Here is a 24,004-nt window from a genome sequence, read left to right on the forward strand (position 1 = left end):
AATTTAACATTCTAAATTGTTAAAAGATGTTCCTAGATATTTTGTGCTCGTAGTAAGTTAATAGCAACTACACTTACTCAGCTTTTTTCATCAGCTTAGTTTTCAATCCAAACAAATCTACTTTAACCTTGACATAGTGAGGGCAATTACTTCACGTGTAACCAACTTCTAGTCTTGAATTCGTTTCTGTGAGCATATTCACAGCGCAGAACACTACCACAGAGATAACGCATTGTAATTATTTATGTTAACTGAGCTCAGGCGTTTACTTTGAAAACTACCGGGACCAGTCAATACGCATTCAAACAAATCGAAGATTGACAAGTTTTGCTGGTTACTATCACTTTTCAAATAGCAGTCATACCGAGTTCGGCTAAAATATGACTAGCAGTCACCTCATAAAACCAGCTAGCCAAAATTTACAAATCTATCATCCCTATTGCAAAGTATTTCAGCATACGGACTCGAGAGACCTGTGCATAATTACAGTTGTAGTAATGACCGATGTATTCCATGCACTCAAATGACCAGAACATCCTCACACAGGTGTGGGAAAGTAAAATTGCATCTTGGCAAAATAAAATAATCAATAACCTAACAACCTTTCCATCGGATAAGCGCATCCCTACGTAACCATGGTAACTTATTTTATTGCGACATAAACGTAAGCGTCTAGCCTCGTATTATCTAGACAAAATTTTCAGTTGTATTTAGTAAATAGCTATATCTGTTGCCATTTGCTCTAGTGGAGCGTATGGTGAGGGTAATAACACAGCATCGAATTGGAGCCACTGCTCCTCTATCTTGCATCCATCATTCCTCTCCTGATCTTATCACGAGATGAGCATCTTGGCTGAGTGAGTTATTGTTGTAAAGGGTGCTCTTACCTGCCGAATGAACTAAAACTAGGCTATGAATAAACTAGCCAAGTTCTAAGGATGGTGTTGAAGCTATCAATGCTTTGTAATAAGACACCACAACTGTTCCCACCCTATCTCAGATATATCAAAGAAACCACTCTGGATGAACTACTGATCAGAAAGCTATCATCAACATGTTAGCTTCAGACAGATGTAGCAGAAAGAACACAACACAATCAGTGTTCATTGGTTTACTGGTTGTCATATGCTACCATCATACTGATTCGATATCAATCATTTTTGGGTTTTTGCCAGATTTGATGAATTGCGCACTCGCTGTTGGTTATGCAAAATCTAACGCGAAAGCTCCATGGACACCAATGAGTAATGTCAACTATGTTCAACACAGTGGAGACTGTCACATAGCAAGAGAAAACAAAGTTGAGCTTGACTGGCCACATGCTTTATGGTAGTTTGATTAAAGGGCCCATAAACAAAAATCTCTTTGAGATAAAACGTATTAATCTCAGCAATAACTCATATTATTCCCTAATACTATTTAGCCAAAAGATAAAAATTCAAGGTATAGCAACGTATGGGTACGATACGGTTTATAATTGTAAAGTTGATTAGTTCATGACTGTTCTCTACCTTTGATTGATTCTGCGCCACTCTACTAGGCAGTAGGCAAGCACCGCAGGTTCGACCCGAGCCTGTATCTTGGGCATGAGCTGGTTCAGTAGGAGCGTCAGAGAGTTATTAGCACAAAAATACAGCATCTCAGCACGTCGAATAACCACTAGGCTACCTGCAGAGAAGGGTAACCTGTCCAAGCGAGCCGGACAGGATCAGAACCAGGCACATCCGCAGAAGAGAGCTCATTGCGTAATATGTCAACAGATAGACTCGTGCTGCTCGTAACCAATGATCTCTCAGAAAATACACAACTGGATGTGTGGATTCAGCTCGGGTTATATGTAGAGGACGTGTGCATATTGCTGGCGTCTGACGATACCGGAGAACTCGCCGTGCTACTCGGATTTTTCTTTAGATCTAGAACCTCTTTCATTAGAGGCTGTATTGTGTCTGTGCTGAGGTTTAAAAAGACTTGAGACGACTCCTCGTTCAAGTCTCGAATGTCTGTAAGCTTCATAAGTAACTTAGGATAGTAGAGTCGCGCCTCGGCTAGAGGTATTTTAGACTCTATGTAATGCTGCAGCAGCATGGAGAGTCTCTCCTGCTCGCGGCTTACAATGTCCTTGTGATTGAGGTTCGGTCTATCCGGTGAGAACAATGAAATAAGAAGAAGAAGAATAAGCATGGTCTCGTCCGCTTGAAGATCTACCGCTAAAACTTTTATGAACTTCATAATGTCTTCGACTAATGAGTATTGAAGGCTAGGATCAACCGCTGAGGGTTGGTCGGTTTCTGCCTTCGGATTGTTTGTGGCCGCCTGTTGAAACTGGGCAAGAGTCATGGCTCCCACATTGGGATTGTCTGTAGAGTCAAGAAAGTGAGCCTTTTCCTTATCAAAAGCGAGCACAGACCTAATTATGAGTAATTCGATAGAACCTCCTTTTAACAGGCAAATCTGTGTTATTTGAGGTAGAGACTTGAAGATTTTAATTTTTTTAGCCATGTCTATCACTCTCCTTATGCTCACTTCACACACATTCACAAGGTCATTTAGGTATCGCTTTTCCTCCGGAGGAGGTAAGTCGTCAGAACAGACGTCTAGTGAAGATTTGTATGATTGAACGATCTCGGCGATCTGTATCGCCTCTTCGGGATCAAGAGGAATAGTGTCACTCGAAGGTGTATCCACCTCCATACAATCGATGCCTGTGTCGACGCTACCATTTTGACTTGTGCTCTCTTCTTCCTGTTGAATTACTGTGTTGTTATTGTTCATGATCATCGGTTCTCCGGGTAACATCTTCTCAATTTCTCTCGCCCGCCTACAAGAATGTAGCCAACAATACAAGAGTTATTAATGCAAGACATCGTGAACGTAGCCCTAAATTAGATGCCGAAATCAATAATTGATTAAAGAGAATTATCATTAAAATTAACAAGAGGTAATTGAAAGGAGGCAGTCTCGGTATCAGCTGATATTTGAGGGTATCCATTTAGCATTTTAAGCTTATCAAAACCTGCCTTCACTGCTGACGTGACAAGAAAGCACCTTCAAAGCCTGCCAAGAGATTTGTCAAGTAGCTGTGCAACACACAGCGGGTAGTGATTAGTTTTATTCGCCAGTAATTGGGTAGAACGCAGTATGAGTTTTTATGTTACTAGAGCACTGACCACAGCTATCTTTCACTCAATAAACATGTTGATAAACTAGATTATACAGCTACCGACCGGGTAGGGGCGGCTGATTGTGTACACACGCGGCAATGCTATCTCTTTGCCTTTCACTCGCCGCTCTAGGCCGTTGCTTACTCATTGCCGATGAAGTCAATGGCTACTAGCGAGTACTGACCAACCTGGTGTAAGTTTGTAATCCTAAATCAAATGCTCCCAACTAGGACATACCACCTGTCATTCTACGTGTCATTTGATAGCCAGTCAAGACCACAAATAGCTGCCACAAAACAATGCGTCCACCTGATCAGTCCAGTTATGAACTGATTTGGTTAGATGGTAGGCCTGTATCTGCTGCTAAATTGGTAACAGTTTGGCTAGGTAAAATATCAAAAGATTACGGCAAACATACCGATTTTCTTCTATCTTCTGCCTCTTTCTCATTCGCTCTTCTTCAGATAAAATATATTCCTTTCTCATACCGATGTCAAAGCATTTCTTAAGACGGCATCGTTTGCAAAATCGTCGATTAGATACATCCATCTTGCATTTCTCATCGTAAGGGCATTTGAAATACTCCTGCAAACATAGGTACGATTATGTTATGAACAGGCTAAAATAGAGGATAAAAAGGTAAAGCACAGGTAGATTGGATGTTGTTCCTACAATGGATTTTCATTCACCAGTAATTAATAACCTGGATTGATTGAATCACAGTCCCGAGTGGCTGAAATTAATGAAGAAGTCGAGATAAAGATAAAGGAAGGTGTATTCAAACACTAAATAACACTCGTGCTAATATTGATGAGCGCGAACAAGCAGAAAGTCTCTCACGGGATTGCATCGAGCTTGCAAAGCAGCGATTTTTAATACGCTCTGCCATGTACTGTCACGGTTTTCTCCAACATTCAAGCGGAGTCAGATAGGCATCTACTATGCCTTCAACTTGGCATGATAATATTAGCATGCCTTCTTCGAAACATGGCAAACTTTATTAAATTTGATGTACATTCCAAGCTGTAAGGTTTCAGTAAGAGGAAGGAATGTCATACGGAGCCAAAATCATTTCACCTGCTATTGACTGGTCAAACGAAGTTGAATGTGTAAATTCAAGGAATAGTTATAATTAAAATAGCATGTGTTTTCACAAAGCTCAAAGAAGAAAAGCCTAAACTTTGTGGCTTCAGAAAGTAATTGCTGGAATCAAAAAAACGTATTGGGTGTCAGTTCCATATCAACAATAGATCCCAGCATTTAGGCGATATAAGATTGTAAGAATGATAAAGAAGCTTTCAATGGCTGCACAATGTGTCTCGGCTAGGCAAGATGGCCATAACAGGCTTCAATGGCTAGACGTCACTTATAGCAGTCACTGCATATTATATAGCTTTCACTTCAATGTGACCACACAATCTGCATGCGGTTAGGGCATCTTCTTCTGGCCAAAAAGTGAGCATTAAAATTGACTTATTCTGCACCACAAGCATGGTAAGACGTATGGGTAAACCATAACGTAACTCGCCACGGCTCCAACTCTTGTTATTTATTCATCGGCTCGACACCAGTAATGGTCTTACATCACTTCCAACCAGGCAAGCTTTGTAAGCGTGCAGGTAATTTCACTTTTTATCTGCTACTACTTTCCGTACCAGTCCTTTTGGAGCATTTCTCCGAAAGAAGGCTTTGCACGATTCGCAGGAAATTGCATCAAAATTGTATCCAAGAGCTTTATCACCGCAGACGCCGCAATATTTGTCTTCCTTGGGTCTGCCGCGGTGCCGAAGTTGCTCGGGTTCTTGTTCCATCTTCATGAACACACTTTCCCAGAGCGCATGCAAACCTGCAACGATACGAAGGGAGAATATATATAGACATATATACTTGACTGACAAGCAAACCAGTTGGGAATCATGAAAGTGACTTGCCAGTGCTCCTGTAAAGGTTAGAGCCTGCTGAACACAAAGACCTAAAGACTATAGAGGCCAACGCTAGAGGCTAAATCAGAGGGTTTGATTGTGCGAAGCTAGTTAATGATGCTGGAATGTAAAACAATAAGCAACCACTCAGTAGGGTCGACACAAACTGCATGTATACAATCAGATGAATGCTAGGCGCCAACAAATGATCCCCTCAATAAACAACAGCCATGTAGATTCAGTCTAAATCCTGTAAAGTAAAAGTAAACAAGGAGTAGTTTAGGTAGGCATGGTAAGAGCTGACACAGCTAACAAACCGTATGTATACAGACTCGAGTAGCCGAGTCTGGACAAGCGTGTACTCGGTAGTCGAAGCAAATCACTTTCTCGAGTCAACTTTGCATTTCAACAAACGTTCTACATTCGAAGAAGGTCGCCTACTGCTGTGGGATAATCATTGACTTTACGAGTTTGAATTAACATGAATGACCTTAACAAATGGGATAGTAAAGGAGGTCTTCTTTGTTGCACGTATCCTGAATAGAATTTCAACGACAAAACCTCCCAAAACATCAATAAGTTATATGAAAGAGAAATTCAATCAAAGCAAATCGTACCACATAATTAATGCAGCAGTTTGCAAAGCGATAGGAACAGCATGGCAAACAAAGCATGGAATACACCAGAGAGAGGCCTCGAACAAGTCCTACCTTGACATGAACCAGCAAGAGGCTGCAGTGCGAAGAATCACGTCTAACGAAGATTAGGCCACCCAAAACAGAATATCCTAAATTGGTAAAAAAGGTGCAACGGTGGCAAAAGCTGAGAATGAACGAGGTTTGCACGGTGACGATGGAGGAAATGCAAAAAGAGAGGCGGTCGCAATGGCCAGACAAGGTTAGCTAATCAATGGCCATAGACCTGGTCTATAGAAAAAGACAAGGCAAACACGTATCAAATTACTCAATTCAAGAAAAAACTTGTAGACCTATTTAAAACAACAGCAGGGTAGTGTGAAATCAATGAGCGCTATTCTTTTGCCACTATCCTTCTATTCTTTAGCGAGCATACGCCATTACAAAGGCTATGCAAGGCAAGAATCAATGCTACAGGGAATGAGAAAAAAGTTAAGAGCCAATGTAAATAACTCGCAGAGCTTCCATTGTGCGACTGCTGATAAAATATCCTATTGGTACTTGAGTGGCTTTACAATGCATTGCCAACAAATCAATGAGACGACCAAGTTTAAGGTTTGCTAATGCATTTCACTCTTTCATCGTGCAGCGCTCCATAATAGACTCATATTCTCTCACATATTGAAAGCTCTGTCGATTCGCATTCCGTAATAGAAGTTAAAAAAGAACAAAGGTTTTTTACAAAAGATAGTGTATATCAATGTTAAACCTTCATGTCTTACAACTTTTGCCGATGCACCGAAAATGTATGAAAAATACATACCAGCGCTCGATGGTGGCGCACCATGAACCTTGCCAGCAGAGCCAAACTGATCAAAATTCATGCACATCATCATGCACGATATAGAGGCAGAGATAAATCAGCGAATGCTAGGTGTAGTATATCCTGAGAGTGAGTCAGCTGAGAGAGAGTGAATAGTGAATAACTACAGCATGTATGAGATAGAGTATGTCTGACTGACAGCTCTGGAGACAATGACTCCGTTAGACAAACTGCCCATTGACACACCTACTTATCTTTCAACTCTGAACTCTTGCGGTCTCCTTCTACTCTATTCAAAACAAAACTTAGCCAACCAGGACGCGATCAATGGAGAGTGGTTAGCCAATAATATGCTAAGACAATGTGTTCACTCAATCCCCATAATCAAGGGCAGGATCACCCATTAATTACCATAATAAATAGAAAATCATCAGCTCCTAGGCTGATGGATAAAACAATAAAACGGTGGACCTAGGTTCACTAACGAAAGCCACGAGCACCGAGTGCTGCTCTGCCCTCTATTATTGTGTCGGCCAATCAATAACTAGCACGATATTGTTTTTGGGTACTCATAAATTGTAACTTAGCAGGGAATTACGATTATGAACAAATGATTCAGAGACAACATGTTCAGTGACAGTGAGGGCAATATCCGCATGCATACGCGTGTACTCTGCTAAAAATGCGATGCGAATTGCAATAGCTCTCTTTTCATCCGCTTACTTTCACCTCTACTGCAGCGCTGCCAAGCAAACCAGTCTGTGACCATTCATCCAAACAGCAGTTATTGTTTTACAGTCTTTAGTCTATGTATTCACCTCAAGTATTACGGGATCGAATAATGCCCAGAAGGCCCAGGCACCAACTGACTGGTAAACATAAAGTGTCCCTACTTTTCACTGCCCTCAGAACAGCAGCTTTGGGTTCTAGCAAATTATTGGCTCATTTTATTCTTAAAGTTCTTGCAAAGGTCATAGCCAATATATTTTTACATCAGTGTCTCAAGAAATGAGCTCAAACAGTAACGCATTTACAGCGCCGCCGGCTTAGGTTGGAAAAAATAGAGACAGCCATAGATACAGCGATAGGGATCCTGCAGCTGGACTGTGACATTGACCAGCCTATTGGTGCCAAAGAACAATGCAACGCATTGTCTTTCATTAAACAACAATAGATGAGAGTTAAAACGGAGGAGACGACACTCACTAATCTGTGTAAACAGCAGTTCTTGGAGATGTTCTTGATGGCAGAGCAGCTACCATAACAAAGCAACTAATACGACTAGAGAAGTGCTACAGCAACGCGAAAAGGCTATAAATTTCAAAATCCTATCCATAGACCAGCACGATATCTCATCGCCAAAAAGAGAGAGAGATGAAGAAGGCTGTCAATTGTTAGGCAGTTTTGATAGGATTTGTCAAGCTTACGAGGTTTGGGTGCTGCACAACAGGTCTGGTCAGCGCTATAGGCCATTAGCCTACTGTTTAAAATGAATGCAAAAAACCATATTATGGATTACCTGCAGCTCAAGATGAGATATCGCAAATGCTAACAGCTGCAATTGAGTACACCCCATTGATTATCACATGCACACTTGAAGCTTTCATTGCTTGTATTACACAGCAAAAGCATGAGAGAAATAACTAAACAAGAACTTAACACAGTAATGTTTACAATCGGAGGATGCCTTCCTTCTCTGCGCCAATGCCAAACAAACACCAACTCCATCAGCCAGACCTGATAAATATTGAAGGCGGGTTAGCCTTGCGCAGAGAATTTATAAACAAGATTTTACTGTTTTTACTAGTTAGAAACTGACCTATTTCAACCGAAAGTCAGATTTTTCAGAAAGCCTGAAATGAGAGGAAGCATTCACAAAGGCATAGTTAAAACTCCCTGAAGCATGCAAGTTTTGTTCTGATAAATGCGTGTATCTCATTCAAAAATAAGATAAAGGCCTACAAACTATACATTCTTTACAGAGTGACAAAGAGGAGTTGAATATCAGCCAACTAGATATGAAGTTCAACAAAGCAAACAAGAAACAACATCTAAAACTTGCAAGCATTTGCTACAAAGAACACTGCACCAGCTAATGTTCAGTGCCAGGCCTTTATTTATGCTTTACAAATTCTTTGCTGAGCAAAAAGGTCACTGGGTTCTGACTATTCTGGTAAGGAACATGCCTACTGTCAGCAGTGCCAACAATTATACCATTTGTTTAGATAGCCATGTCTCTTCTGCTACTTTCCTGCTATAAACTGGCAATAAACAAGACGATGAGCTAGTAAGCATGCTCTAGTTAGTTAGAGACTAATTTGAGAGAGAACTCACGGCGCTAGAGACATTTGCAAAAAATATTCAAGTGAGCTGACCATGCAGATTCCTTGCAACTACTTTCACAATTCTGTCACAGCGTGCTATGAATAGTATCGCTATTATAAAAGCATCATTATCCTTTCGTCTGCCGAAAATACCCCCAAATTATGGAAGGCTTTGAAATCGGTACAACCAATTATAGAAATTATAGTCTGGCTACTTGGTACACTGGCATATCGTTAATTCTTCAACAATGGACATTGAACGAGCTCTACAGCGAGAGACACGAGAACAGGCCAGATTCGGCGGATTTCTGATTGGGCGTACAAATGGTCATGTACAAATGCTGTTAATAAGAGATCGCGGCATCATCTTAAAATGAAGGCTGCATGAAAAAGGAATTAACAGTAAATAAGAATGTTTCCGGAAGTGATATCGAGAATACATTAGCAACAGACAAAAAGAACGAAGAGAGAGAGAGAGCGGTAAAAAGGAAAGCGTCGGTGAGAAGTGAAAGGCAGCGGTGAGAATAAGGCGTGCTGTTCTGTACTAGCTGACTGAAACCCGATAGCAAAAAATCAACAAACTGATGATGATATCCTGCTGGCTTGATAAATCACATTTACTTAAGCATAATTTAATTCTGATGGAATGCGATAGGGTTGAGCGGCAGCAACAGTCGCGGTATCAGCGGCAGCAACAGTGGCAGCAAAAGCGGTAGAGTAGCAACAGTAGCCTAGTAGATAAGGTAGACTAGCATCAAGGGGGCAAGGCAGTATACGAGCCTGCCAAAACACTGATAATGTGAGACTGAAAAAAGTCATCAGGGAATGAATGTTTGCCAAAATTCTGTCAGCTTTAGTGGCTGACGAGATGAACTAGAGGAGCTTCGGAATGGAAATGTTATGAAATTGACAGTCCAACTACCCCTAACCACTCATCATAAAGAGCCAATTAGTCACAAAACAACTAAACATTAAATTTCCAGGGTATTAATTTCTCTTGAAGGGCATTTGTACAGAGCTGCATTGAGGTCTAGGAGTTAATGACTGCTCTAAAGCTGAGGAATAAAATTGGAATGAACAATGGCAAGTTCATTGTTCATTCTTGTTCAGAGCGGACATGTGTGCTCTGAACAGGTGGTCTTGAGAAAGAGGCAATACATATAATGTATGGTAAGGTTGTTCGAAGAATGTATTGGCTCAAGCATCAGCGAGATCAGACATCATGAGACACCGTGATTGCAGTTTAAACAACACCTTCTTCTGGACTCATTGTTGTACCTATTGTGAGACATTTCTATACGTCAGAGAAGTTAGGAAAACCCAAATTTCCTAACTCTCGACTGTAGAGATAGGATACTGGAGGCACAATCAGCTTACTGATTCAGTAATGGTCAAGCAAATGTTACACAAAAATTAACCAATGCAGTTATTCATTGCTAGCAGTATAAATTTTGAAGAATGTCGATTCGTTTTCAACATTAGATCTACAGTCAAACGTCGACACGGAAAGTTAATCCATTTTGATATCAGCTTCAAATGTCACAACCATCGCGTGTAATAGCGAATATTCTTATAAGTATACATCGTAATTTGCTCAAACTATTCCAAAACCCAATAAATAGGGATAAATACTTGAAGTAATTTTATATATCAATAATACAAATAACTCTTTATAATTATGTAAAAAAGGCTGGATGTATAACATAATTCATATGTAAGAACTAAATTCATAAAGTAGTCATCCGTGTAAAGGGGTATTATATTACAGCAGACGCTCCTATAACGTAAATTTATAATCCTTTCCAGGAACATTCCCGTTATAGAGAGCTTATGTTATACGAACAGCAAAATACAAGTAAATTGCCTAATCCGTTCCAAGATCTTTTCAAACTTACTCCTTCGGCCATACGAAAACGAGAAAACTAGACTAACTTTTTAATTTGTGAGCTATAGGCCTACCGTAACTACGGTATTATTGGTTTGCATCAACAACTTGTCTCCTTTTTCTGATCAATTACACTGGTTTTATATACCATGATTGCGGTAATTTTATAGTAGTCGATGGAGAGCACATCATTATTTTATTCCTAAACAGCAAAGCCTATTCTGCAAAGTAAAACTAATAAATATTTTATACGTCTACAATAAAGCAAAAATACCCCTTTATAATCAAAAGCATAGTGTCTACCTATTCGTCGTCTATTTATTTGTATCCAGGGGTCAAGGTTAGTATAAAAAATAACTTTCAATGATACTCCAATTCGTCACATCCAGATTGGTAGACTGACGCCGTAACACCTGCACCAACCGATCGCCTTTCAGCATTTACGGACAACTGCACAGCTACCCTATTTTCTGTTTTGTCGACCCATCTGACAATCTATCTCGACAAACTAGAATGTCATGGAACCTGTTTAATATAACGCTATACGTAGGTCATTTTTCCTCACAAGTGCAGCGAGATATTCAAATCATTCAAATCGAATTTGAGAACATGACATGACTTGACACTTTACGTTATATCGAAATTTTTAGGTAGTAGGAAGCACAGACTTCACGTAAATTCTTTACATTATCTAGAGTTTACGTTATAGGAGGTATACATTATAGAAGCGTCTACTGTACTTCATATCGTGAGACACATGAACTGATGATGTCATAGCTGAGTAAACAACCTAGTCAGTCCTGTAGAACTAGAGAGTAAACAGAGACCTATTATGACCTGACCTGCAGAGGTTAGCGAACTCAACTCTTTCATAAATCAACAAATGTACAAACTTACACCTCATCATGGTGTAAACATCTATATTTCTGATTAAACATATATAATTGCAATTACTATAACCTATATTAAATTACAGAATAAACATCTAAGAGTCACTTCATGTTTGTACATTGCACCTAGAAGTACTATGGGTAAATTCACTGATGGAATAATTGATAGAGATATACAACATAACTTAGACAAACATTTGCTCAGACTTCATGTTATAGGTCAACAAATTGGTAGGAGAGATGATGCGAAGTCAAGGTTCAGCTTTATTCATGTTTAATAATTTAGTAACAATTCGTAGTATGGGTATAAAGTTGTAAATTAAAATAAGGTTAAATTGTAATTTAATATTACTTAAACTTAATTAAAGTAATATGAGTGAACAAGAGAGCTGCTATAACATGTAGTTAGTTATAAATACATGTATATATAACTAGATATCACCAGCAGCAGTTAAGGACCTCACAGCTTACCAAATTCATACATTGAAAGCTAATAAAAGAATACATTTTCTTTAAAAAAACATGCTTCAAATATTGAAACCACCGTGCAATTCCATCAATTGCCCGATGCTAAAAGGAAGCACACGGTGAGCGTGATGACACCGAGAAAGCAGAAGCCAACAAGGAGAAGTTGAAAAAATGTTTTCCTCAATGATGATTCAAACGAAGCTCATATGTGAATTGAATAATTATTGTTTTAAACTGAAAATATCTAGTCCAGGATATAAGCATGACGCAATCACTGATGGCGTCATAGTCTAGTCACTAACCTGGTAAGTCCTGTAAGACTGCAGAGTAAGCAGCTAGTAACAAACTCAACTCAGATTCAACAAACAGAGTTTACACATTGACTAGGTGTGAACATCTACATTTCTGATTAAACATCAATAATCACTATAACCTATATTAAATTACAAAATATACATCTCAGGAGCACTTGAAGTTTGTAAATCGTATCTGGAAGCGCCATACTCCATCTACACTATGTACAAGCAACAGTCAGTTTGGGAAGAGAAACATAGAAAGATTTAAACCACGAACAACGAGCAAAGATTTGCAGCCATATACAAAATTGTAAAACCAAAGGCACTAATTTAATGAAGTGTTTGTGAAGAACATTTCACGGACGTCTGATAAAAGTAACCGTATAACGGCTTCAGAATTAGCTTCTAAGAAAAGGAGCCGACAGTTTGGTATTTTTGTCAAGTAGGTTTAGTTAAAACCGACTAAAATTGAAGTGCGAAGACATAGAGAATGTCACACATAGTTGTATTTAAATATATGCATCATTCACGTACAGAACAGCAGCCCACAATACATGAGAATAGCTAACTGCTGCCGCAGTGGTTATGCCTGCTGTTCAGGCAGCAACTTATGGAGTGAAAATGAATGAATGACTGTTGGAGTGTTTATCAATTGACATAGGTCACCTCTGAAAACAAATGATGACAACAGATGTCACGCGAGGTCAGCGTCCCTAACCAGTCATGACTATCGTCTGCCAAGAGTATTAAATGCGGGTCAAGTCTCGCTATTGATATAATGGTTATTTTATGCTAGTGGCCAGCGGACAGTATGACACTATTGCGCTAGTGACGAAATCTAGTTACTTTGAAACTTGCATCATTGCAAACATTCTGTCCAAATGAAATTTCACACAATAGAGTTCTGAAGTTGATTCTACACTCTCACGGAAGGGGGGGGAAGGGGACAGCTTAGTCAATTGTGAACTTAGCAATTATATTACCTTCGATGTGTTAAAAGTGTATTTCTAATAAAAACACTGTTCTTAAAACCTGCCTAAACACGCTTTCTTCTCTTTGGCAGTACAGTGGAACCTCGGTTCTCGAACGCTTCGATTATCGACCAACTCAGTTTCCGACCAAAAAATTTAAGATTTGTTCGTCTCGGATCTCGACCATAAATTCGGTTCTCGACCGAACCGGAACATGCGCGTTTGAATTAAACATTCGGAACAGCTCCGGAAACAGCATGTTTGTACGTTTAACGACGTTGTTATGAGCCACTTTCGGAAGGTTCTCAAAAAAAGGGAGAAGTTTCGCGTCATAAATTCTTTACAAAAAGGAGCCATCAGGGAGAGCGTCGCCTCTACTGAAGAGATTTTCTAGGAACGCAACTCCTCCAGTCGAGTTACCCTAAAATGTTTTGGAGAAGGATTCTTCTTCAAAGATGTGAAGCAAACGTGCCATTGCTGTTTCTATTTTCTTTTTCACACGATTTTTGATGTAACTGATCTATTGCATTTATTTGCTGTTTCATTATCAATTTTTGCGATTTTTGGTATTGCATCGTAACCTTTAATATTCTCGATATTTTAAGAACAAAGCATACAAAATATTTACTTTTTGTTTTCTTTTTCATGATCATAGATAAAAAATCTTTTATCAAAGTTAAACACGATCTATATCTACCCGTTTTTATTTATAGTATGCAGTATACAGTACAGTTTATGGTGTAAAATGTTAAAAAATACTTTACCGAAGTTGTTAACTCGACTAGGAACGGATTAAAACTTATATACATTAATTCTAATGGGAAAACTTGTTTCGGATCTCGAACAACTCGGTTTCCGACCAACCTTCTGGAACAGATTGTGTTCGAGACCCGAGGTTCCAATGTAGTTTATTTATTCAAACAGTAATTTGTCCTCTTTTCCATGCACTATTAACCGCCAACCTTCTAGAACATTCTACAACCATAGAAAGTGAGCTTTGTTTATTTTTCCCACCCAAAATTGCCTACTACTACCACCCAGAGCTGGTATCTAAACCACATAACCATTTAAGCATTCAAAATTTCACCTCGAGGATGATTTCATTGACATAGCTGATTCCATCACGAAGCAGCCAGATGGGTGCTCCCATTTGATGACTTTCACTCCTATGGCAGCAATCCACAATCAATTAACATATTCCACAGGCCACATCAGCATATTTACACATGGATGCTGACCTTAGCAGCGACCACAAGTTTTTATAGTTAAACCAAAAACCAGTTTGAAGTCAAACACGATTATCCGCCACAGTTGAAGACTTTCCGATGTTATTAGCCGCCTACAGAGAGTAATAACTAGCGGTGGAGCTATTTCCCATCTTCTTGTACAGCAGAGGCAACTACATGTATATTACATGACCTTTAGGTTGGTCGCCGCCCACTGATGAGCACAATGCACTACCAGCATGCCTACTACTCTCACTAAGGGTATTGTGCCAACTATCGTGCTCTTTACAGTCATAAGGAGGTTACGAGGCTAGCTCTAGGCTGACACTAGCTAGTATGGCTTGAAACAAACCATTGGTGGCCCAAGTTACAAAGATATTCACTTCTCGGTTGCAATTAAGCGCACAGTTTCTGTTTCAAGGTTTTATGTTGAGATTTTAACAGAGCTTCACAAGTACCAATGCGTAACCGCATATAGTTTTAGGGCAATGACACTGGATAATTCATTTGGATTATTCCGTACGGAATTAAACCTGCGAGGTGCATAAGCTTCCAAGATGCTACATCGCGGCAAAGATTCAGAAAGTCAAAATATGGAAGGAGTTACGGAAATGGTTCATCCAAGCACTATGTATGCCTTACGACCAAGCTAAGCGAAAGAAGAAATTTGATCGAAACATAGTGACAACTGTTTACTGATTGAAAACAAATATAAACAATATTGCCTAAGAAATATGACAATCTTTTAATTCCTTAAGATCAGTTTTTACCTGCAGAAAAGATTGAACATTAAGCGTAAAACACCAAAATTGGCGTGTAAAACATTTGATTGATTCTTAAAATGTTATGCCAACATTTATAGGTTATGCTTTGACCATACATTGATTAATATATGAAAAAAACAATTGGCCAGTAGACTACCATATCTTGGTCTACTTAACATTACCTCACTGAAAGCCAATCATAAACCTGTAAGTGTCATATTCAACCTTAACCAATGTAGCAATAGGATCTCCACTGTCACATTTGATGGCAGCCCTAGGGATGAGGCGGGTCTGCGGTACTATTGCCTTACAGCATTGGTAACATGAAAGCTCTAAATTACGTTCAATATATCTATTTTAGACTGTAATTGAGCAAATAGAACTGACTTGATTGAGAACCAAGTCTGAAAGGTTGAGAATGTTCTGAATAGAAAACTTCCTGTCAGTAAAATTTGCACAGTATCTTCTTACTTTCTAGCATCGATTTCATAAATTCAAAGTATCAAAATTTAAGGTAAAATTGGTACGATTTTAATGATTAAACATGGCAAGGATGTAGATATATTAGCTATTGTCTGATGGGTTTTGGTTCGTCATTAAGCAAGGCTGGTAGCTTCAGTTGAAGTGAGACATGTTTATTTTCAAAGGCGGTTAAGGAAACATACAATCATTTACTCCTTCTATTAAAAACAAACTTGAAATAAAAAGGTGTTTACCCAGTCAGCTGAGTAATGTAGTTCCCTTTGTCATCGTCATGGCTGTGGTGTTAGGTTAGTTTTATAGAGTGGGTTCATACTCATTGCGTAGGGAAGATAATGCAGTGAGTAACATTTTATATTCAATGGTAAATTGCTAGCGTGTTGTAGAACACTCCGCCAACAGCTTAAAGTCATAGACAGAATTCCATAGATTCGTACAAGACTTATAACGTAATTGACTCTTGAATACTTTTCAAATTTCTATTTATTAGAAATATCGGAAGTCGAATTCATCTTCAAAGCACTCCTATTGTAAATATAATTTACCTAAAGACAAGTAAGTCCCATATACAATCGGTAAAAAAATGCGTATTAACCCTGTAAACGTTGCTAGTTGTAACATTGAAAATTGTTTGTAGCTTTAAAGAACAAAATATCTTAGTCTAAGATTCAATTACTAACAGGAAGTGACATCTACATGTAAGTAATATTCTGCCTCCAATTCAGGGAGTTTACCAGAACAAAACTTGCAGCAACCTTCCACAGAACTCATTTGGTCCAAGAGCTGATTGTAGTACAAGATGTTTGAGAACTGTGCAAGTGTATTAACAGAGTAGCATCAGGGCCACAGCATCTTCAGGCCAGGCATCTGAGCTCACAATAGAATGAAACTTTTGACGTAATTTTGGCTACAAGCATTAGCCAAGCGTTTGCAAGCAAGGTCAATGCCCTGAGTTTCTCCACGTTCATGTTGTAAAGCATATTTTGATGAGGAGAATTAAGCGTGTCAAGGTCAAGGGATTTTGCACATACACCAATCACGCCATTGACACTATCGCAAAAAAGAATAGACTTACATCTTTTAGTCAGGCTGCACCTGATTGGTTGAATCGGAACACAAAAAAGATGTAATTATTTAGAATTTTGTGATCCTTATGACCACTGCTTTTCGGCGATAAGAAGTATCAACACTACAAATTTGTGTGCTCAGGCCTTCTAAATAATGTCTAAGTGCAACAGCTATAACACGACATTACCATCTCAATATTTTATCTGATAACACAATTATGATTTGTGCGCCAACAAACGAAATTGGGACCAACTATTGGACATTCAATATTTCAAGTGAGGCGAAAAGGTGTTAAGTGGCTCTAATGTGTGATGATAGCCTATATAAGGTAGATGTCTCTTATATACAAAAGATCATCAAAGCTGACAAATGTCACCGAGACGTGCCTGATCGTTGTGCCAAAAAGTGCTGTTGTGTCATACCAAACTTTAGATATATGCTGCTTCAAATAAGCAGGACCTAGCGCTGCCTCAAATACGCACGGCCTAGCTGGCTATTCTGAGGTTGTGAAAGCGAGACTTGAAATCACCAGAGTGCACCGTTATAAAACAGGGAGTCCAGCAGTTCACTAGTCCATATCAAACTGCCTCTCAAAGCATTACCTTTAACAAGGCCTAAATTCTTGTTAGCAAAGCGATGCTATGCCTTGTTTGGATAGAAAACAAATGAAACGTAATTGTCCCTAAGCTAAAAAAGCTGGCAGCCAAGAAATACCTGAAGAACTAGCAGCCTGCATTCCTGCCAATAGTCTGAGTGATCAGTCAATCCCGTGAGACTCCAAAAACCACAGAGTGGAAGTAAACTATACAGTGGGAACGAGAAGGTGAAAATAAAAGCGAGCAAATAGCAAGTGAATACGAGCCCTCGTCTAGTTTGTCTGCTCTGATAAATAACACAGAGCCCGAAGAGTAAACGAAGAGTAAATGCTAGCAATAGTTTCATTGTTAACAACGTTAGCACGCACTTGATCGAGGGCTATTTCTCCATTAGATGTAATGGAGATTGCGGCTCATTCAATAAGCGCAAGAGAGAAGGTATTGGGTAACTGGCATTCACTCGATCCTAAGTAAAGACAACATTGTCCTGCTGTGTCAACTTTGACAAAATGTATTGCCGTGGCAAAACCAATATTTTCGACAGAGAAACGAATAGGGTCGAATAGAGCCGAAGGATGTCAGAGCTGGTTCGTAGAAAATAAATGGCTGTGACACTGATTGCATAGAAACAATGCCAGTGATTCATCTCACACAGGACAATGACATACGGTGACAGAATTGGTATTTCATAATAAATATATTATGAGAGGAATGCGTTGCAGCTCCGAGCAAAGACAGTACACAGCTACAAAATCGTGCGTGTCCAGTGCAAGCGTACAGTCAGGTACTGGAATGACCGCTAAGAGCAAAGTAAATATTGACAAAGCGTTATGTATACTCCCGCTATACAGTGAACATGTAAATTGCTGTATGGTAGGCAGCCTATAGCTGTCATGTCCTCTGAAGTAGTCCAGACATCTGAGATAAGGCTCAGTTAATTGCAAATGCTACGCCAGCCAGCCAGCTGATACAGGCATGAAAAGTAACCAGAAAATCGACCGACCAATTTAACGAATGCTTGGAGGGAATTGTATTCCCTGTAGACAATCTGTCTGGCGTGTGCCCAATCCTTCATACTTGCTAAGCAGTCACAAACCAACTATACTTAACAGAATCCTGTTATGATCGACAGCGATTTACCATTGTTCTATAGAAATTTACCATTGTTCTATAGAAAACTTGAGGAGGGCAGGGGTGGGTAAATGAGCCAACAGAGGAATACCTGCCTTAGTAAAATGTGTAGCCAATCATAAACATCGCACAATGAGATAGATTTATTTTTCCATAGACATAGATATTGTGTATTGATGGTCTGTAGCCTTCCCTTGATTTTTATCCCACTGAGGGAGAATCATAACTTTTGCAATTGTTTTGATAACCTAAAACCGATGCTTTTGGAAATGACACGGGTATAGACATAATTGCCTTATAATATAAGGAGCAAAAGTGCGGTGGTTTTTCTTTCCCACATGACGTCACTACTGATGGCTTGCCCAGTCTGGCGATAGGAGTAGAAAGCAATTGTTTTTTCACTAAAACAATAATGGTAATTATTTATAACAGAGCTGGGCTTGAACGCAAGAATCCTGTGACTACCCATTAACGATTGTAAATATTGCTGAGATCACCTATTGTAGATGATCCTACGTTACCAATTATGACACAACTTCCTATAAATCAGGAAAAACTTTACCAGCGACCAAATAACAATTGTGTTGTAATTATAAACCTCTTCTGTAGACTAGCTCTTTACGCCGGCTGAATATTTAGTCTGGGAGAGAAAAAAATGGGGTAGTAAAACTTGCACCAGTATTCCTTAGAGTATTCATTCCAACTTGTACCAAAAATCAAGGTTAGAATAATCAGAGAGTAGTTTTTTGTCACAATCCAAGGGTTCCTGTATTAAAGAAAATATGGAACTGAATAGGCCTACTCTTTTGCTGTTAATAAATATGTCCAGATGACCCAATTCACAAAGACCTGCAAAGGCCATTAGCAATCATAAGTGTCAAAATCAACCATTGTTACTTAAACTTGGATTATGCAATTAAAATAATTTAGAGACTTGGCCGTGATACCCATGTGCTCCTTCATAATGATATAGCTTGTCTCTCAGTTATAAATATTACGAATTTCATTTTAAAGGAATGCTCTTTACCTAGTGACTTTACTGTTTGCAATCCATCGATTTGAAGCTGCTGCGTATCACAAATAGTTGAGTTGAATTATGTCTTTCATGGTGCAGTGTCCATGCGAAATGAAGGTCATCCAAACTTAAATAAAATGGACAGGATGTAAGGCTTCCGCCTCATGATTCCATGTTTATATTTGGACAGCCAGTTTAGTATCTATCCTTATGCCAAGATCAAACGCACAGCTGAGGAATTATTTATTACTGTGGTATAATACTGTGGCAAAATCTCACGCTCAACACCAGACCATTCATTCATATCAGCAATGTTTAAGGCAGAGGTGAAATTCTGTGGCTACCCTAATAAAACCACATGAACATAACCCCTTTCCATCAGCCAGACCTGGATGTCGACTCTAAAATGATCATTTGAGTGTCTCTTTCTATCGTCTGGTTGCCATGGCTATATGAGATTTATGTAGCATTATATGCTTGTAATATGCAGTTGGCCAAAGATAAATGAGATTTTAACAGACAAGTGGAGAGAGTAATAAAATACTGATGCCTTGGACCGAACAATTATGATACGACACCACAGACCTACTAGAAGTATGAGACAACACCACAGACCTACTAAAACTATGAGACAACACCACAGACCTACTAAAACTATGAGACAACACCACAGACCTACTAAAACTATGAGACAACACCACAGACCTACTAGAAGTATGAGACAACACCACAGACCTACTAGAAGTATGAGACAACACCACAGACCTACTGGAACTATGAGACAACACCACAGACCTACTAAAACTATGATACAACACCACCGATCTACTGGAACTATGAGACAACACCACAGACCTACTAAAACTATGATACAACACCACCGATCTACTGGAACTATGAGACAACACCACAGACCTACTAAAACTATGATACAACACCAAACACCTACTAGAATTATGAAATAACAAAATTGAGCTAGAACGCAAGATAGTAAGTCAGCATCAACAGAAGAAATCCCGATAGCTGTGTTGACATAAACGGTTGAACACTATAGATAACATGGTCAATGACTCCAGATCAAGACAACAAATCTTGTAAAGAGTGCAGCTGCCAATAGGTAGTGATGCACTACTGGTCAGTCATCCTCATTACATCACGGCAGCAATTATGTAATTACAAGATATGTGATAAGGGAGGGGAAAAGGAACAGTGGAGAAAGCATTAAATAATTGCGCCAAGTGACATTGCTGTAATCAATTTCTATTAAGTGTTCTTAATTGTTTAGCCGGCTCCTTACAGCTATCCTTAAGAACCCATTAAATGACAAGCAAGAGCAATAATGTCGCACTGGCCCCATAGAACTATCCGAGTATCTGCCTCAGCTGACACCGCTAGCCGGAGCGACAGGGTCAGTGGATAAAAATGGGTTAAATGCGATTATCCTTTGGAGGAATGATAAGCGTGGAACAGCCAGTGACAAAAACAACAATAAAGTAAAGAGGCTCTGACCATGACTAGCTAATATCTTCAACAGACCTGCCACAACTAGCGTTATAAATGACGGTGATTACTCCAACTATTGCTTTCACCTCAGATGCGGGCATAAATCACCCCGAGTAAATCGCTCTCAATATTTAACAGACCAAACCGCAAAGAAAGCAGTTGAAAGGCCCTTTGATATAGCTACGCAGAGATTTGCCAACAAAATATCCCTCTGATGGGTCAGGGATAGAGAACGCCATTGCCAAGCCGATCAGGTGTCTCAACTCCAGCCAGATATCCCACCTTGAGCATCAACACGCAGGCTGGTCACGTAGAGACGATGCTTCACCACAGTCATAAATTGCAGATTTCGACGAATCAAATAGTAATTAAATGCCGCTCAGTCAACTTGTCAGGCTACATTCTGTCTGCCAGAAAAAAATTCAAACCAAAATAGCCTGAAACCACCAAGAGGGAGGTAATTGAAAGATTAGTGAAAGAGGAAGAAAGGGAATTCTCACACGCCAGAGTCAAACTTCTCCTTGCGCTGTGAAAAATGGAACAACACCAACTAGCATAATAATGCTTCATTACGTGCTATTGCATCCCACTTCAGACATTTTTGCGCCAAATTAACATGTGTTTTATAAAATGCTTAATAAAGTGTAAAGTTTAAAGAAAAATGTAACTTTCATGAAAAAAATACAGTGTTGACAGCTAGGATTTCATCATTTATGAGAGAATCTCTACGAGTAGACCCGATGTACAAACATTCGCATACAAAAGCAGATTCTGTAATTCATACAAATATTGTCTAGCTTTAATAACGCAATACATTAATTAGTAAGAAATGCCATACTTATATATTCTCCCCAGCAATATCTATACAGGAATAAACAACTGCCAGCCAAACCCAATTAAACAGAAGTTGTCTCCTCAACAGCAACGGACCATTTAATAGAATGCAGTTACCTGGCATACTTGAGCCCTGAAACTCCATCTTCCCAGTGATTTTGGAAGTCCCAGCCACGAGTCAGTCAGGTCCCGAGCAAACGACTACCATCTGGAAACTTATCTATAATAGAGGGAAGCAATTGCAACGAGTAGCAATAAAAAGATAGCGGACAAGCACACGCTATCCAATCAAGCTGAGTGTTGCTAATACTAGAGATAGCGCCAAAGAACTGGCAAGAGCAGCTTGTCTACTTGTTATGCTGTGCTGACGAGTCATCATTACATAGCCCTGAGGAAAAATATTGGTAAACTGCGCCTCAGTTGTCACCTTGATCTAATTACAGCCACTTGAGAACGGAACAGAGGTCAAAGACGAGCTAGTTGTGGCTATTTCGAGTAACGATTTTTGCCTAAAGCTCTTTGCTGAGGGAGGCCAAACTAGGCCACAGGGTACTTGACTAAAGAGAGAAAAGGCAAAACAAAGGTGTTTAGTATAGATAGTATAGATATTGTCACTTCAAAAAAATATATTCTCTCATGAAAGTTTTAAAACTTCAGGTGAATAACATGAAATTTCACGGGACTATCGGCATATTGATAGACTATTGGCATATTGATAGACTATTGGCATATTGATAGAGCAGATGTCAAAATATCAATAAAATATGATATCATCTGCAATGTATGACAATATTTGCTGCACTTCCATATATTGAAGACTAGACCTGTTCACCATCAATACTTCAAAATGCGCAGAACTACTACGGGTAAGTTGTTTTTATATAGCGTTTCTTGTTCCAATAAGGAATAGTCTAAAAATATTCCTTCACTAATGAAAATGTAATCTTCAGAGATTTTGGCTGTGGTGAGCGATATCTGGTGCATATTAAAGGCTACGAGTTCTAGTTGTAGTCATTCATATCAAAATGCTATGATAAAAGAGCTAGTTTAATATAATTCTAAATTAAAACTGAAAGGGCAAAACCTATTACTAGCAAACATCTATATAACTTCAAAAAATGTTGTAAATGAGTCAAAAATCTTGTAAAATATGTTAGAAAATTTGTTAGTTCATAAACTTACTTTGACCCTGGCGCAGTCATTAACTAGAATTTATGAAATCAGACTACATACACCCTTTTCTGACTATACGGAAACTTGTCAGCAACCATTTCTTACAAGGGATGACAACTCATACAAAGAACATATTTGACACAAGAAAATGCAGAGAATTATAAAATCGTCAAAACTTATATAAAGTGTTTTACACACCCCCCAAACACATTGCTCAACAAAGTGAAACTAGTTCACGGGATAATAAATTTAGTAGCTAAGAAGTTGTCTTCTCTATCAGCCTACTCACTTAAAATAGAATGTTGAGCAATAATCGCTACGCATAGCATTAATTATTCATAGGTTATTATTGCTTACGCAACAAGCATTCTTCATTACCAACCACTCTCCCAGCAGGTAGTAGTATTTACCTAACCAGCGCATCAAGGAATAGCAAACAAATCTATGTCACATAAATACTCTGAACAATTGATGACGACGCTAATTTAAAATAACTATATCTGTGTGTATTGAGGATTGCTACCCTGACTTTACAAAACACTATTTCTCACCATAGTTTATGCAAAAATAAGAATCAAGAAACCAGAATTAGCTGTAAATGTAAAGAGAAGTTAATCATCTGATAATCATTTACACTGTGCCATTCCTAGGGTGAAGTGAGTATTTTCATGGAACTCAACATTGCATGGTTGAGGCTTTACAACAGCTAGCATCAGTAAATAGATCACTGATATGTTTGGTATAATTCTACTATTATATGAAAATATATTTCTCTTACCTTAAGAATGCATTGTTATCCTCTTTAAGCTGTCTATTTTGAATTTAATCTGAAATAAAAA

At 38.9% G+C, this 24,004-nt stretch overlaps 1 protein-coding gene across 3 annotated transcripts; it reads right to left on the bottom strand.

Annotated features, from left to right (window-relative positions):
- Window positions 1–1,307: 1,307 nt before the first annotated feature.
- LOC137385873 (vitamin D3 receptor-like) lies at window positions 1,308–23,992 on the bottom strand. Of its 3 annotated transcripts, XM_068072452.1 has the most exons (5): window positions 23,944–23,992; window positions 22,110–22,212; window positions 4,817–5,007; window positions 3,580–3,746; window positions 1,308–2,818 (listed from the first exon to the last, which is right to left on the bottom strand). In XM_068072452.1, the coding sequence occupies exons 2-5, from the start codon at window positions 22,135–22,137 to the stop codon at window positions 1,822–1,824; spliced, it is 1,383 nt and encodes a 460-aa protein (XP_067928553.1). In that variant the 5' UTR covers window positions 22,138–22,212; window positions 23,944–23,992; the 3' UTR covers window positions 1,308–1,821. The 3 variants fall into 3 exon arrangements, with proteins under 3 accessions (XP_067928553.1, XP_067928554.1, XP_067928552.1); XM_068072453.1 differs by lacking the exons at window positions 22,110–22,212; window positions 23,944–23,992 and adding an exon at window positions 17,628–17,706; XM_068072451.1 differs by lacking the exons at window positions 22,110–22,212; window positions 23,944–23,992 and adding an exon at window positions 6,542–6,779.
- Window positions 23,993–24,004: the final 12 nt, after the last annotated feature.

This window comes from Watersipora subatra, chromosome 1 (assembly GCF_963576615.1).
Source record: "Watersipora subatra chromosome 1, tzWatSuba1.1, whole genome shotgun sequence".
Classification (NCBI taxonomy): Eukaryota; Metazoa; Bryozoa; class Gymnolaemata; order Cheilostomatida; family Watersiporidae; genus Watersipora; species Watersipora subatra.

Bases quoted from the DNA above. Each gene is read 5' to 3' on its own strand.
- LOC137385873 (XM_068072451.1), bottom strand. From the start codon at position 6,614: ATGATGATGTGCATGAATTTTGATCAGTTTGGCTCTGCTGGCAAGGTT. The intron at 5,008-6,541 runs GTATGTATTTTT...GTATCGTTGCAG, and splicing joins TGCGCCACCATCGAGCGCTG to GTTTGCATGCGCTCTGGGAA. The intron at 3,747-4,816 runs GTACGGAAAGTA...CTATGTTTGCAG, and splicing joins GAAATGCTCCAAAAGGACTG to GAGTATTTCAAATGCCCTTA.